The 15649-nt window shown below is 51.2% G+C and overlaps 1 protein-coding gene across 1 annotated transcript in view; it reads right to left on the bottom strand.

Moving 5' to 3' along the window:
• Positions 1-4705: 4705 nt before the first annotated feature.
• Positions 4706-15649, bottom strand: part of CASTOR1 (cytosolic arginine sensor for mTORC1 subunit 1) — a 51245-nt gene continuing 40301 nt past the window's right edge. Inside the window, exons 3-9 of the mRNA XM_065417887.1 lie at positions 9776-9969; positions 9199-9331; positions 7712-7835; positions 6746-6859; positions 6351-6433; positions 5666-5760; positions 4706-4783 (exon numbers count right to left, since the gene is read on the bottom strand). Of these exons, the coding sequence (XP_065273959.1) occupies positions 4718-4783; positions 5666-5760; positions 6351-6433; positions 6746-6859; positions 7712-7835; positions 9199-9331; positions 9776-9969 (809 nt within the window). The 3' untranslated portion in view covers positions 4706-4717. The remainder of the gene's footprint in view (positions 4784-5665; positions 5761-6350; positions 6434-6745; positions 6860-7711; positions 7836-9198; positions 9332-9775; positions 9970-15649) is intronic.

The following is a 15649-nucleotide window of genomic DNA, read 5'->3' as shown; positions in this document are numbered from 1 at the left end:
TGGAATTAGTATGTCAAAGCACCAGCTGGGACTTTCCCTGCGCTCTAGTAGCGTCCACACGGGAGGGGACTGGGCGCTGTCAATTCACACCATAGCTTGCCATGGAGGAAGCCCTATGAGACATCTGATCCTTGCTCCCACACCACAAGCAGAGTGCTGAAGGCAGGGCTAGATTAAGGCAGGGGCTTTAGGGGTTGCAGCAGGCCCCGGCTCGAGGGGGGATCCACAAAAATAAATCACAGGCAGCGATCTCCAACTCCGGGCCACTAAGTCCCACAGCGTAGCGGGGCGCTCAGACAGGCTGCCTCCATGCCGTGGCCCCACGCCACCCCCGGAAGCGGATGGCTGCCTAAGCCCTGCTGCGCTGCCCCCTGGGAGCCACCTGTGGTATGCACCTCCTGGCCAGAGCCTACACCTCGCACCCCAGCCCCCTTGCAGAGCCCACACCGCAACCTCCTGCCCCAGCCTTGAGCCTCCTCCCACACCCAGACTCCCTCCTGGACCCTGCATCCCCTCCTGGACTCCAGCCCCCTGCCCCAGAGCAGAATTGCCCTCCTGCACCAAACTCCCTGCCAGGAAAAAGACTCGTATACAGGGGCCCCACAAAATCTAATAGCCCCCAGCCCACAGGAGAGTTAATCCGGCCCTGGCTGGAGGAAAGTGCTCTAGGTCAGTCAGTGCAATGGGCTGCAGAAGTAGCAGGGCTCTTTAGAAGGATGGGGATTAGCTCCCCAGGCTGGTTTGCGGGAAGACTTTTCATGGAACGTTACCTGACCTACCCTCCCAACCCATCCCTCCTGGCGCTGATCATTCGGACATCTACCAACAGCTCCGCGTGGCAGAATCAGGGCACCTCATCTGTCCTCCCCAGCATCCTCCTCTTGCTGGCATCTCCCCTGCCCAGAGCCGCTGAGCTCTGATGGCTTTCCCCTGTTTCCCCCAACATCAGCCATATGGCCATAGGCAGCTTAGCACCTGTTCATGGTCTTTCAGCTCCACTATACCAAATGCATCCAGCAGAGCTGTTGGGAGAAGCTTCGACAGAGCCTTAGTCCATCAGAATAGGCAGTTCAGGTACAAGTCAAAATGCTGCATGAAATCAAGTCAGTTTTGCCAAAATTTCACTTAAGAAAACCAAAAAGTTCCAGCCATGTCAAATGCCCCATTAGGACATTTTCAGGACAAAGACACTTCCATTTTGAAGTTCAGTAAAAAAAGATTTAGATACAAAGTTTGTGATGTTATAACACAATCAGTCAAAATTGAAAGAAAATGGTACAATTGACCCAAAATGATTTTAAAATTTTCCTTTGGAGAATTAAGATTTTCAGGTTTGCTCCAATTTAGACACCAAGTTCCAAAATCCTTTGCAGAATGGAACTGCTGTTCTCTGCCTGAAGACTGTTCAAAAATATGCTAGGCCCTGTGCTTGTCACACACACTACAGGAACACACCTCCATTCCAGGAACCCACTGCCATCCCAGTCAGCATGTTCCATTGGGGCTACAGCTGTCTCTGCTCCACTATGAATTCCTGGCAGGACCCAGCAGCTATTTTTGAGTTAAAAGGAAAAGTGACTTCCCCTCCTGGTAAGGACACCAGAACCAGTATGTTCTGGTTCTGTTTCAATGTCCTACTGCTTATTCTGTACCACATGCACCAGGAGCTGCTGGGGCTTTTCCAATTTCCCAAATGGCTGTGCTACCATAACACAAGGGCTTTTGAATTAGCCTGGCCCTAGACTGCAGCACCCAGTAGCACTTTAGGAGCGACTCAGGGCAGTTGCAGTAGAAGTGAAACCTACTAACAAGGGAATTGGGTAATACGATCTTCTTAAGAACTACAGGCCTGTAGTTTGTTGCTTGCTGTAGCAGATTTGCTGAGAGATAGAGATTACCAGTTAGACAGCTGCCCTTCTCCTTTCCTAGGAAAGGAAGAGCTGGCTTATCAGTATTTGGCTCCCACCCCCAGATGCTTGTTTAATTCCTGAGCAACCTTTGCTGCAGTGTGCCTCTCCCCCCGCCCCCAAGGCCAGCTTGCCTCCTTGATGTGTTGAGAATCCATAATGGTGCTGGCCCAAAGACCATTTCCCTAAACCCCTGCTACCTACTTTCCCCTTCTTCCCACTCCGGTACAGCTGGAAACAACACAGCTAGGTCCCCATTCCCTTTGGCAATGAAGTGGAGGGGTTAGAACTTTACTACACAGACCAAAAATCTGTCTCTAGGCAATACCAGTGAAGTGCCCTTTCATCCTTGTTCAGGGCCTCACTCCTCAGGGAAGCTGGTGTCCCCTGAAGTTTATGCTCCGACACTGCAAAGCTGGACACTCGGCGGATGAGAGGGGCTATTCCCCTCCAACACCTGGCAGATACACAGCAGCAGCCACCAAACGTTCTTCAAATGGGAGATTTATTGACATTAAAAAAACTGTGCAAAACTAGAAGATTAAGGAAATCTGGTTTTGCTGCACAAACTGGTGTGCGCCTTGCTGCATCGGCAAGAAACTCAACAGGGATAAAGTCACTTGAGGATGAACCAGTCAGCCACTGGGCTAGCAGCCAGAGGCCTTTCCTATGCACACTAAACAGATGAACAAGAGTCGCCGGCAGAGGACAGTTGCCCTTTCCCAGAAGGTGACCCTACATCACATCACCCTGCTGTTCTGAGAACCTGCACATGGCCTCCCTGATCACGCCTAGTCCACCCCTAAACTCTTCATTGTGGCACACAGGATGCCCCATCTAGAGAGTGCTTCCAGCAGCCCAGGCCTGGCTTGGACACTGGGCAGTGGACCATGGCAAATTTCTCATGGGTTTTCCTAAGCTAAGCCATGGTGGGAGTGTTCATCCTGGCTGAGAAGTGCTACTGCTGCCATCCCAGCTTGCTCTGTCTTGAAGGCTCACAGAAAAGAGTTGAGCGGTAGGTTGAAATCCAAGAACAGGCTCTGGGAGAATCTCTTCCAGTCACTGCTGGCAGCTGTTCCCTCATGTAAGAGGCACAGCTGTGCTTCAAAGGGGAATGAGTTTTGAGAGGAAGAGTGCCCTTGCGATGAACTGGAGATTGACAGCCACTCCCTTGCAGAAACAAGGAATATCTCTAGGTGAATGAGTAGCTTGTTACCATATAGAGGCAGCTTTCCTGGCCGCCCAGGAGGGACAGCCTCACCACTTTTGGGAGGACCACCCCCGTCTCTGGGTAGCAGCAGGTCTTGGCAGAGGCTGGGGCAGCAGGGGGTCCCTTGAAAGCCACTGCCATGACAATGCTCCAGGAAACAGGGGTGCAGGAGACACAAAGAGGGAATTCCATCTCCCTGGATTCCTCTTGTAACCGTAGGTAATGTTGTGGCTTTCCTACTCCAATCTGAGGGGAATGTGAAAAAACACACCAGGCTCCTGGATCTCTCAGCATCCATCACAAGGGTAGCTCCAGCTATCCCAATGCGCACTCCAGCTGCAATGCAGGCACTTCCACCACACAACTCAGACATGCTTTTCTTCCACAACTGTCTTGTGCCAATCTGGGGAAATTCTCAGCTTCACAACCAGGAGATTTGTATATTTCCCACCATCCTCCCTTCCCCACCTGGAGTTGCATGTACCCTGGAAATCCTAAAAGAACTCAACTGACTAGCACACCCCATTCTGGCACAGACGCCATCCCGCCCATCAGATGGGAGTCTGGGCCAATCAATCCCTGCTCCCCTGCCTTAAGGACAGGGGGCTTATAAAAGCAATAAAAGTATCGTATCCGAGTGTAGCTAGGCAGCCACAGAGGGGGATGGGTCACACGACGACATTTCCCAGCACGCTCTCTGCTCCTCCTTCCTTGGGAGGGTCATGCTACAAATAGGAGCCATTCTTACATGCTTTAGGTTACCTGCAATTCTTAATACTGTACTAAGCCAGGACTGTGCAAGAGGCCGAGCGCCTGTCTTGAGCACCTGGCAGGGCTGTTAACACTGCTACAAGACCACACAATCCCAAGCAAATCATTTCTCCCACACCCTTGACCATGTGTCAGGAATGATTGTACCATAGCAACCCTCTTCCTTGGCAACTCAGCCGCTAGACAACCCAATGCCCAGCACCTCTTCTCATGCAGCCAGCCACTGCCCCTGACACGTGAAGGGAAGAAACTCCCTATCCCCTACCACATACACAGAGATGCCCACCAGCCAGCCTCTAGGGAGAGAGCCCCACTGCTGCCTAAGCCTGGCATCGCAAATGAAATACTAAATACTGGAGGCTCTATGCAACTAGGCAGTTGGCTACAAAAACAGTCAAAGGAAAAAACCAATGTGACAGGCTTGACTCCAAGCCGGGAGAGTTACAGTCCAGGGATGGGCAACGTCTGCCCAACACCAGTTCATGGTGGACTCCGCTCCCTGAGGGGTAGGTCTGGGGATACAAGGAGCCCTGGGGCAGGTAACACTCAGTTCCCCAGTGGGACGCTCCGGGAGCCTGTCAGAGCCGGCACTCCCGTGGAGAACGCAAGGACTCTCCTGCTGGAGCCCAGGGCTCACGCCACAGCTGGAGCCGTGCCACGCCCCAGGCAAGCCACACCCAGAAACTTGAAGACAAACAAGAGGCCCCTGCTGATGTGGAGCCAGCCATCAGAAACAGGAGACTGGAGTGTTCTCTGCCCTGCTCTCAGTGTTGAGCTCCCCGTCGCCTTTCCGGACAGGTGTCAGAGCGCACGGGAGCTGCCATGCCAGCTATCTACTGCTCTCCTGGCGCTTCTGGAGCAGCTCGATGATGCTGTCAATGCCTTCCTCTGGGACCTAGCAGCAGAGAGAGGAAGCCAGAGCTATGTTACCAGAGACAGAACTGCATGGCCGGTCACTCCCTTGCCAACTGTACTGGAGGGAGGACTGGGTGAACCCCAGAAGTCTGTCCCCATGCAGCTCCACAGGGATCGCCAACTCCCACTGCAAGGTGGGATCAGAGCCGACTCCCCAGCTCTATTTATCCTCCCCTTGGCAAGGAAAGCAAGATCAGGACCAAGCTAGTTATCCCCTGCCTTCTCCACACAAGATGGAGATGGTGCTTCATAGCCTCGGGGCAAGGTGGCAGCTAGGCAGGGCTCCCACAATCCTCACGGCACCCCTTTTCCCCAGCCTTTGTGGGGCAGGCACTGACAGCCAACAGTTCAGCAACAGACGTCCTCCTGGACCCACCTGGGGTCCCTCCCGCTTCCCCACACATTCCTGTTACCAGCATTTCTCATCTTGCAGCCCTGGCTTGGCACTAATGCCAGGGAGCGGGAGCCAGAGCCAGTGAGGTTCATTCTTCGGATGAGATGCATTCCTGTGCCTCCCACCCCGAGCAGGCCCCACACAATGGGGCATTGAACCCTGCGCTGGTGTCAGAGCAGCCAGGCTGAAATGCCACCATCCAGGGAGCCATGCAGGGCTAGGAGACTGAGGAGTAAGGCTAGCACTGAGCCGCAGGCCAATGGGGAGAGGCCTATTCAGGCAGCAAGGCAGTCAGGTGGCCTCATCCCCTTGGAATGTCTGTTCCCAGCAGGGGGCTCTGCTCCCCCCCCCCCCCGGGGCTGGGAGAGAACTCCTCAGTTAAGGGGCTGAGAAGCTGGTCAATTAGCAGCATCTGTTTGCCTGGTTCATTTCCAGCATGCTGGGATCTGGGCAGGGGAGTCGACTTACCAGGGCATGGTCGAAGTTAAAGGTGCTGATGTAATACGCCGATATGTCTGCATCGGCCAGAGGCTCGGCGATCTGAGCCACTATCCCACACTCATCTGAGGAAGGGGAGCAGAGGGGCCAGCGTGGGTACCAGCCCAGTGCCTCTAGGGACAACTTCCGCCTATCACCCATGTGCCCCTGCCCCCTAGGCAAGGGGCTCTCTAGCCCTGGGCGGTCTAAGACCGAGCTGGCAGACCCATGCCTAAAATGGGGTTTGAGCAGGGGGCTGGACTAGATGACCTCGAGGGCTCTTCCAACCCTAATCTTCTATGAACTCGGATAGGATGGCACCATGAAATGAGTGCCTCTTGGCTCCTGGCCAGGCAGCCCACAGCCATTGCACTCCCCGCCATTGAGCAGCCACAGTACCAGCATGCTTTGTTGCTCTCTGGGGCCCCGATAGCGATGGGAGGAATGGTCCCCTGGTTACAGCACTGACCTGGAACAGGGGAGCCCAGGCTTCAAGACTGCTCTGCCACTGGCTTCTGTGACTTTGGGCAGGTCACTCTGGGCACACCTATCCCCTGGGGATAACAGCCCGCCCTGCCCCCCGGAGTGCACTGAACATCTCAGCCTGGGAGGGCTCAATGCTGCTCTAAGGCAGCTGATCCGCTGGGCAGGAGAGTTTACATCCTGTTCCACTTACCGAAGCCCAGTGGCTGCCCGCCAATTCTCACCATCCGCCAGAGCTCCCCAGAGGAGCTGGTCAGCAGCAGGTCACTGGGGAACCTAGAAGCGTTTAATGGAGTACATCACTCCCATCCTAAGACCGTTCCTCATTCCCCCACTAGCTGGCATGAGCCAGGGCAGGCTCCCATGAAGCTGCTCCTAGAGGAGGCCCTGCTAGGAGGAGAAACGCCACACCTCTCCCACAAACATCAGAGCGGGGGGGGGAACGGGAGCAGGGAGGAGCCAAAGGGAACGTGACACCTCCAGAATACCAGCCTCCCAATCCCAAGGCCAAATCTTCAGAGCATGTGGGCAGCTTTAGATGGGGTGAAGGACACTGGGTCCATCTTCTGGTGGATGAATGGTACCTACTTCTTCTGGGTCTCCGCATCCATGACGATGGAGATATAGCCCTCGATCAATGAGAAAGCAAAGAACCTGATGGAGTCGAGATCCTGACTGCCTGGGGCAGCTTCCTTTGGAGGGCTGCAAACACACAGGGGACAGAGGGGTTAGCCCCAGAGGCAGGCTGAGCCCCAGGAGCACACAGCAGAACATAGCAGCCATTTCATGGCTGGCTCCTGGAGAGTTACAGAGGTGCAGCCCCCCAAGAGGTGCCTTCACTGGGAGTCAGTGAAGTGCCTTGTTGGCATCTCTAATACCAGCTGGCTGGTGATGCCATGTCTAGCCCAGTGCTGTGAGTAACAGATCTTCTAGGCCAGCCCCTGAAACAAGCCAGGTCAGACCCAGCTGCTCTGTCTACAAAGCCATCTCTCCTCACCTTGAGCACTTGTTGTCTGATCCACCTCCTGCTGGTCAGGAAGGTCCCCCCCTTTCCCTCCCCCACCAACAGCCCAGCTGAGCTAAGGCTGAACTCCAGCCCACCCTCTGCTGGGGGATGCTGTCCTGTGGGAAGAGCCTTTCTCCATCTCTGCCTTTGACAAGGTTCTTTAAACCCCAGTGCTGCACGCAATGTCCCAAGTGCCATCCAAGCCAGGTGCTGGCACGCTTGACATCACCACTGTAGCCCCTAATGCCCCCATAGGGCATTGTGGGCACCCCCAGGTGCACTGCAAAGGCTTTGGTCCCCTGCCCATCAGAGCCCTTGGGTGCCTGAAGGTTCTTTAGCAGTTCATAAATTCTTCAGGGATCTGGAGGTTTTTGGCCACACTCCAGCCCTCCACCCTTCTCTTCAAGGCCTGTGTTGAGGTGAGAGGCTGCCCCCCCACTTCTAGCTGTACTCACACCTGCACTGCAGTGCATTTTAGTACTGAGAATGCCTATGCTAAGGGGTGGGGCTAACACAGTCTCCTCCCACTGCCCCGCGCAGCTGCCTACCTGTGTGAATAGAACAGGACATCTATGAGCATGGTCGCAATGGCCGGCAGGGTGTCAGGAGCCACGGTCAGGATGCAGAACCTGTTCTGGGGACTCTGCACAGGGTGCACGGTAGGGCTCGCAGCTGGGAGGAAACACAATCACTCATACAGCCCAGACTGCCAGAGCACGAAGCACCCTTCTCATGCATGGCGATGAATGCCATATCATGGAGCGGATGGCGCAGCAGCATAGCGGGAGTCTGAGCTGGCAGCACTAAGCAGCTCTCATGAACTCAAACCAGTTGTGGGACTAGCATGTCAGCTTCCAGGAGGGTTGAGCTGTGTGATCAGTACCTGGCCCGACAGACCAGCTTACCCTGGGGAGACTAGACACTACAGATGTGAGCAATGATAGCACAGCAGCGCCACCTTGAGGAGGTACTGCACAGAGACTGACATCTGGATGTGGAAGAGGAAAAATCAACAGGGCTCAATTCCTACAGCTACATTGATAAGGAGCAAATAGGAACAAATCAGCAGAGCAGCATATGCTGTAGGCAGTGCAAGGGGTCAGGCCAGGCCAGGCCAGCTCAAGCCACCTGCACAGACAGCCGCTTCTGTGCGCAGAGCAGGTGCTCAATGGAGGAACTCAAACTTGAGGTACTAATGCCCTCCAGTGGCAGAACTATGCTACTGCTACTCTGGGCCATCAGTAAAAATGTACCTTTGGTCACATGGTCTATTAACGCTCCATTTATAAAAGTGGATTAGAATGGGTTAATATATCAGATGTTACAGATAGCAGTATTATGTGCTATACATTGTTACAGGCAAACCAGCGGAAGGCATGACAGATTGGACTAAAATCACCATTTATTAAAAAACCATGTATTCTCTCTATAAACCATTTATAAATGGAACCTTAATACATGTGAGAGCACATTTCCGATTGTCCCCTAGCTGGACTCCAGTCTCTCCCTGGATCCCCAAGCATTTCTGGTGTCTACCAGAGTGGCACCCGCAGCCATATGCATGTAATGCCTGGTGCATACCACTGGCAGAAGCAGGACTGCCCAAGGTGGAGGGGAGGGGGAAGGAAAGCAGTTTGCGCTAGGCCCTCTGTTTGAGAGGACCCCAAGCCAAGTGGCATGGTGACCTGGCACACTGGGTCACAATGCCACTCAGAGTTTTGGCCTGTCCATCACAACAGAGGGGCTGGGCCACTGGGCCAAAGCTGAGTGGTGCCAGTTAAGTTGAAGTGCGAATGGTTCATACCCACGAGGCGTGTCTGGGGACCCCCCTGGTTTACCACAGTCTGACCCGTTCAGTAACTGATCTGAGCTGGAGTGGCCGGAGCCAGAGAACAGAACTGTTCACGCTGGCAGGGTCAGCGCACAATAGGCAGTTTTCTGTTGCAGGGGACAGTGAAGTTGTTCATTCAAACCCCTCCTCCATTCTGCAGAGGGCAGACAGGGTGAGAGCCCAGGGGGGCGGTCCTGGACTCACCATGCTTGGGTTTCAAGAAGCCGTTGCTCATGTCATCACAGTTAACAGGAATGGACTCTCCCTTCACCTCCTTGTAGATATCAAACTCGCCGGCCAGCGTGTGGATCACCACAGGCAGGTCCTTCTCCCGCACCTGGGGAAAGCAACAGGCCTCAAACCTCACCCTTCAGCTTAACCTCCCCCTGAAAGCCTGCTGTCTCCTTGCCATTCTTCTCTACCCCCCAAGGAAGGAAGAGGTGAGCTTCTAATCCCACATCTCACCTAGCCCACTGCCCATTCAACTGAACAGCATGCAGGGAAAATCTCATGCACGACCCTTCTAGGTGAGGGTAGCCTGACCTCTGCTGTTCTTAGAATGGCACCCAGTACACTCTGAATCACATCCCAGTGTTGAGGTGGATACGTTCATCAGACTGTTGCCATAGGAGAGCCTGCACCATTCACCTAATGAAGGTTACTCCGTCACACTCCTTGTGTAGTTGCTCTCCCACCTCTCCCCTTAGGGCCAATTAGAGTCCTCCACCCACACTCCCGCCTGCTACAGGGGATGGCCATGGGGAGAAGGTGGGGGGCTCACCAGGATGAAGTCCGTTTGGTAGGTAGACAGCATCAGCACCGAGACGTTGTGCTCAGCCAGTGGCGCGATGACGGACTTGGCAATCTTCGTCACTCCTATGGCCTGGGAGCTGGTGGAGGACCTGCCGTTGGACAAGACGTTGAGCACCAGCCAGGTGGAATCCACCACCTGCATGAACTCTGACGGGGGCAACTCTGAAATGCCAAGAGGCTGAGGTGAGACTCCAAGCAGGGATTCAGACTGCAGCATTAGAAACGGACATATCAGGCCACCTAATGACTAGGTCACCTAGCACCTATCCCTTCCCAGCCACAGCTCAGAATGCTTTACCAAGCAGTTAGAGGTTATCAGCCAGTATACAAATTGGGAAACTGAGGCACAAGCTCTCACTGAGCTGCTCAACATCACGCAGCCAGAGGGAAATAAGCCAGTTGCATAGAACTGTTTCAGTACATTCAATGCATTCCCATTAGCTACGCTGACTATTTAAGAAACTTTATTAAATTATTTGTATTGCAGTAGCACATAAGAGCCCAGTCACGGACCAGGACCCCATTGTGCGAGGTGATGTACAGAGAGGACAGAAAGAGCTTGCACTTTGACACTCCACAACCACTAAGTCAGTGGCTCTCAACCTTCCCAAACGACTGTGCCTCTTTTAGGAGTCTGATTCGTCTTGCCTACCCCCAAGTTTCACCTCGCTTAAAAACAACTTGGTTACAAAATCAGATCTAAAAATATAAAAGTGTCACGGCACACTATTATTGAAAATTTGCTTCCTCCCTCATTTTTACCATATAATTATAAAATAAATCAAACGGAACAGAATATTGTACTTGCATTTCAGTGTATATTATATAGAGCAGTATAAACAAGTCTTGTATGAAATTTAATTTGTACTGACTTCGCTAGTGCATTTTACGTAGCCTGTTGAGTTGATGTACCCCCTGGAAGACCTTGGTGTACCCCTAGGGGTATGTGCATCCCTGGGTGAGAACCATTGGACTAGCTGTCCTACACAATTCCAGTTACAGTGCTTTCTGGCTAGCCACCCCACAGCTCCTGGCAGCGCTCCCAGAAATGGTGGTTCTTGAAGGTTTTGAAAGGCCACCTGGGACCCAGTGAACTATAGCAGCTTCCTAGACCACAGGGCCGGAAGGGAGCATTGCGATCCAGTCTGACTGCCTGCCTAACACTGGCCAGAGACCTTTCCCTGAACTAGTTCCTGTTTGAATCATAGCATCTCTCAAACATCCAACTGAAAGAACTGCCAGCGCTGAGAATCCACCACAACCTTTGGGAAGTTGTGCCACTGGTTAATTGCCATAAAAAATTTGTACCTTATGTCTAGCCAACATGTCCAGCTTCAGTCTCCAGCCAGTGGCTCATTATACCTTTGTTAGGCTGACAAGCCCCCTGTTGTCAAGTGTGTTCCCCATATAGGTACTTAGACTGATCAAGTTACCCCTTAATTGTCTTTGTTAAAACAGATCAAGCTCCTTGAGTCTACCACTATAAGGCAGGTTTTCCAATCCTGCAATCATTCTCCTGGCTCGTCTCTTAACCCCCTGCAATTTATCACTATCTGTCTTGAACTGTGGACACTGGAAGAAGATTCCGGCAGCAATTGCATCAGTGCCCAATGCAGAAGTAAAATAACCACCCTGCTCCTACTCTGTGTTCTCCTGTTTATGCATCCAAGGATTGTATTAGCGCTTTTTGCCACAGCATGACAGAGGGAGCTCATGTTCAGCTGACTGGCCCCTATGACTCCCAAGTCTTTCAGAGTCACTGCTTCTCAGGATAAGAGTCCCCCCCATCCTGTAAGTACGGCCTGCATTCTTTGTTCCTAGGCATATGACTTTACATTTGGTTGTATTAAAACACTACTTGTGCCCAGCTTCCTGAGTGATCCAGACCTCTCTGTATCAGTGACCTGTCCTCTTCCTTATTTACCACTCCCCAATCTTTGGGTCATCAGCACACGTTCAGCAGTGATTGTTTTCTACCAGGTCACTGTTAAAAAGTGTTAAGTAGCCCAAGGCCAAGAACTGATTCCTGTGGCCCCCCTCTGGAAACACACCCACTTGAAGAAAAGTCCACATTTAGATTGAGACCTATCAGCTAGTTTTTAATCCATTCAATGTGGGCCATGTTAATTCTGTATTGTTCTAATTTCGTAATCAAAAAGCTTGTCTGCATCCACACTGGCACCAGACGGATGCAGGCTGAACATACCGCAGAATGAACTAGTTCTTAGCATGCATGTACACCAGTTGGAGCACATGGTCCCTTACAAGCATGCTATGGAGACCACAGTTCCTACAGCATTAGATTTCTCTAGTAAAGAGAAGTCCAATGTGTCAGCAGCACAATTGTGAAAAGCTATCTAGTCTTTCAACTCTAAGTCCTGCGCCTGGGCCAACGGGCTGAGCTGCCTACGCCACCACCTAACCCCAGCGTTTGCAGAACTGCACTGTACAGCCTGGTTTATTCAGCCTAGATCTAAGAGAATCCAAGCCAGGCCAAGCCTGGCTCAACATGCAGTCCTGGGGAGGAAGGAGAGCTCTGCTCACAGCCAAGAGGCTCAGAGTCACTGCTTTCATCATCACCACCACCACCACCATAACCACATTGGTCATTGCTCATCAGTGATGGTTCCCCAATCAATCAATTGTTTCCACCCCTGACGACTGTGTGTCAGTGCTTGAGTCTCTGCGAAGTCCATTCCTGTCCACTCTTATGTTGTCAATCCATCTCTTCTTCTGTCTACCTCTTCTTCTCTTCCCCTGTACTGTCCCTTGGAGGATGATCTTGGATAGGCCAGATCTTGTTACATGGCCGTACCACTTCAGCTTGCACTTCTTCATGGTCAGGAGGTCTTCATATGACCCAGTGCATTGGTGATGATGTTGTGGACCTCTTCATTAGTGACATGGTCGAAGTAGGAGATGCCCAAGATTTTACAGAAATATCTCATCTCTACTATCTGTATTTTCCGTTCAAGTGCTGCTGTAAGGGTCTATGTCTCACACACCTACAGAAAAATGGAGATGACTAATGTGTGCAGCAGTTTCAGTCTGGATTCCAGGGAGATGTTCTTATTCCTCCAAATTGGCTTTAGCTTTGCCACTGCTGCTGTTGTTTGCACAGTTCTTGCCCGAATTTCAGCCTTGAATCCTTCATCAGTGATGATTGCCTACCCAGATACTTGAACTGTTTCACTGTCTCCAGCTCTCGTCCACTGACAGGGATATGTGAGCTCATCCCATCACATTTGTTTGTCGTCATCAGCTTGGTTTTCTCTGCACGGATTTCCATGCCATATTTTGGAGAGGTTTCATCCAATCGTTTCACAAGGTTGGCAAGTTGATCTTCGCTGCCTGCCAGGCCATCAATGTCATCAGTGAACCGAAGATTTGAGATTGTTTGCCGCCACCCCTCCCCCCCCCCCCCATGCTGACTGTGCATGTGAGATCTTCTAGGGCATCAGTAATTACGCGCTCCAAGTAGACGTTGAACAGTGTGGGCGAAACAAGGCAGCCTTGCCGGACTCAACAGTGATGTGAAACCGCTCTCCTATTGTGCCACTGATGAGAACTGCACTGCTGGCCTTGGCATACAGTTGTTTAATGGTAAGAATAAGCTTATTACCAACATTGTACTTCTTCATGGTTGCCCAGAGAGCTTCGTGCCATACTCTATCAAACACCTTCTTGAAGTCATAGAATATCAGGGTTGGAAGGGACCTCAGGAGATCCTCTAGTCCAACCCCCTGCTCAAAGCAGGACCAATCCCCAACTAAATCCCCAAATCCCTAAATGGCCCCCTCAAGGATTGAACTCACAACCCTGGGTTTAGCAAGCTAATGCTCAAACCACTGAGCTATCCCTCCCAAAAAGGAAGCCAGCATGTTTCTGCCTGTCAACAAAGACATGGTAGATGTCCTGCTGATGTTGTAAGTACTTCTCACGTAGAACACGAAGGTTGAAAAATCTGTTCTGTGGTACTTCTTCCAGCACAAAAGCCAGCCTATTCTTCAGCGATGATATTCTCCGCTTGCTGCTTCAATCTATTCAATATGACCTTCAACATCACTTGCTGGGATGGCTAATTAAGCTTATGATCCGTTAATTTTGACACAATTGCAGTTTGCTTTTCTTTGGCAGAGTGATGATTAGTGACTTCGTCCACATGGAGGACCACTCACCGGTCTACTGAATCTTGTTGCAGATCTTGGTAGGTACATCTATTGCTATTTCTCCTCTGAATTTCATCAATTTGGCTGGGATGTTGTCAATACCTGTAGCCTTTCCATTCTTGAGTGATTTCACAGCTGTCTCCACTTCTTCACATAGTATTGGAAAATCATCATCCTCTGTTGAATCTGGGCTGTCTAAGACTCTAGGATCTCCATTTGTCTGATGGCTGTATAGATCAGAGCAGTAGTTTGTCCACCTATTGAGGATGTCCCTTTCTTCTGTAAGACTGTTCCCTTCCTTGCCTTGAATTGCGTTAGTTTTGGTCCATCTTTCCTTTGTCAGATCTTTAACAACCTGGAAGGCTCGTTTGCTATTTTTATTATTGATACACTCTTCAATTTTAGAGCATTGTTTTTCAATCTATATCTCCTTGGTCACCTTCATTCCTTTCTTGATCTTTCTGTCAATCGCTCTGTATTTATCCGCTCCCTCAGTGCTCTTCTTGTCTCTCTTAAGTTCTCTTTTAATGTCACATTTGTAGTATTTCATTTGTGACCCAAGGTTTTGTCTTCTTATGATGTTCCCAAGGCTGTCCATTGCTGCCTCATTCATTACAGTGTTGAAATAGTTGGTCATTGTTTCTACGTCTTCCTCTAGAGCAAGCAGCAGGGCAAATTTTCTGCCGATCATTGCTTGGAATGACTCTGCAATGTTTCGGTCTCTGAGTCACTGCAAGTGAAAGTGCCATGAACTGGTTTCCTGTATGGTGGGACAGCCAGGGCCTAGAACAGGGGGCAGGAAGACTCATTCACTGGTTTGAAGCCTCAACAAATAAAGGTTTGTCCAAGATGGTTCATGTTGGGGACAACTTCCTGGTAGAAGTGCTGGAGGGATCAGCTAGGGGCCTTGCTCCTCTTGACCTGCTGCTTACGGTCAAAGTGAAATAAATTATATTAAAGAAATAGAATGAATTAAAGAATGCAGTATGTGCCTTTAAGTAGAAGTGAGAAACGTTGCAATCCAGGTGCCAGGAAGGCAGACATTAAGGTAGAATAAGTGCTGTACTTAAGGGCGATTGGTGAAGCATTAGCCTTAGATCGATAAGAGTTAGTAGGGAAGCAGGATATGTATATTGTGCCTCAGGTATTTTTTACTATTTTACTCTCTTTGTCCCTTTGTTTAGTTCGTGCCCTTTGGGGCTCACATTATCTGAATGTATTAGCAGAGCGCTGTGCTAATAAACAGAGTAGTCTTGACAAAATTGTGAGTCCTGAGTCTAACTTTGACAATTAGGAGGTTCTACCGAGATGGCAACCATCTTCACTGGGGCTGTGTGATTCCTGACCGTTTTTGTAGGACGACCGTGGCAGCCAGCACCTGGGCATTTGGCCCGAGCGGTCCTCCTCCTGAACGGAAGGGCGCACGACCACAGTGAGGTCTACGCCATCGAACCTGTTAGTTCCCACTCTGTTCTGGTAGGGATCCCAGGATCTGACATCAGGAATCTGGTCAGGTAACTATTTCTGTGTTTTGTCCGGACTGAGGACTGTCCTGTCTGTGTCTATCCGTCCTCCTGTGGAGTGTTTGAGTCTGGGTGCCATCTCCGTCCGGGGATCGGCCGACCAAGGGGTTCCTGTCCCCGCGGTCTGAGTGAGTGAAATCTGCACAAATC

Source organism: Emys orbicularis, chromosome 16 (assembly GCF_028017835.1).
Source record: "Emys orbicularis isolate rEmyOrb1 chromosome 16, rEmyOrb1.hap1, whole genome shotgun sequence".
NCBI classification, from domain to species: Eukaryota; Metazoa; Chordata; order Testudines; family Emydidae; genus Emys; species Emys orbicularis.
The sequence above is the reverse complement of the archived record's forward strand: the minus strand, read 5'-3'. Positions and strand labels throughout refer to the sequence as shown.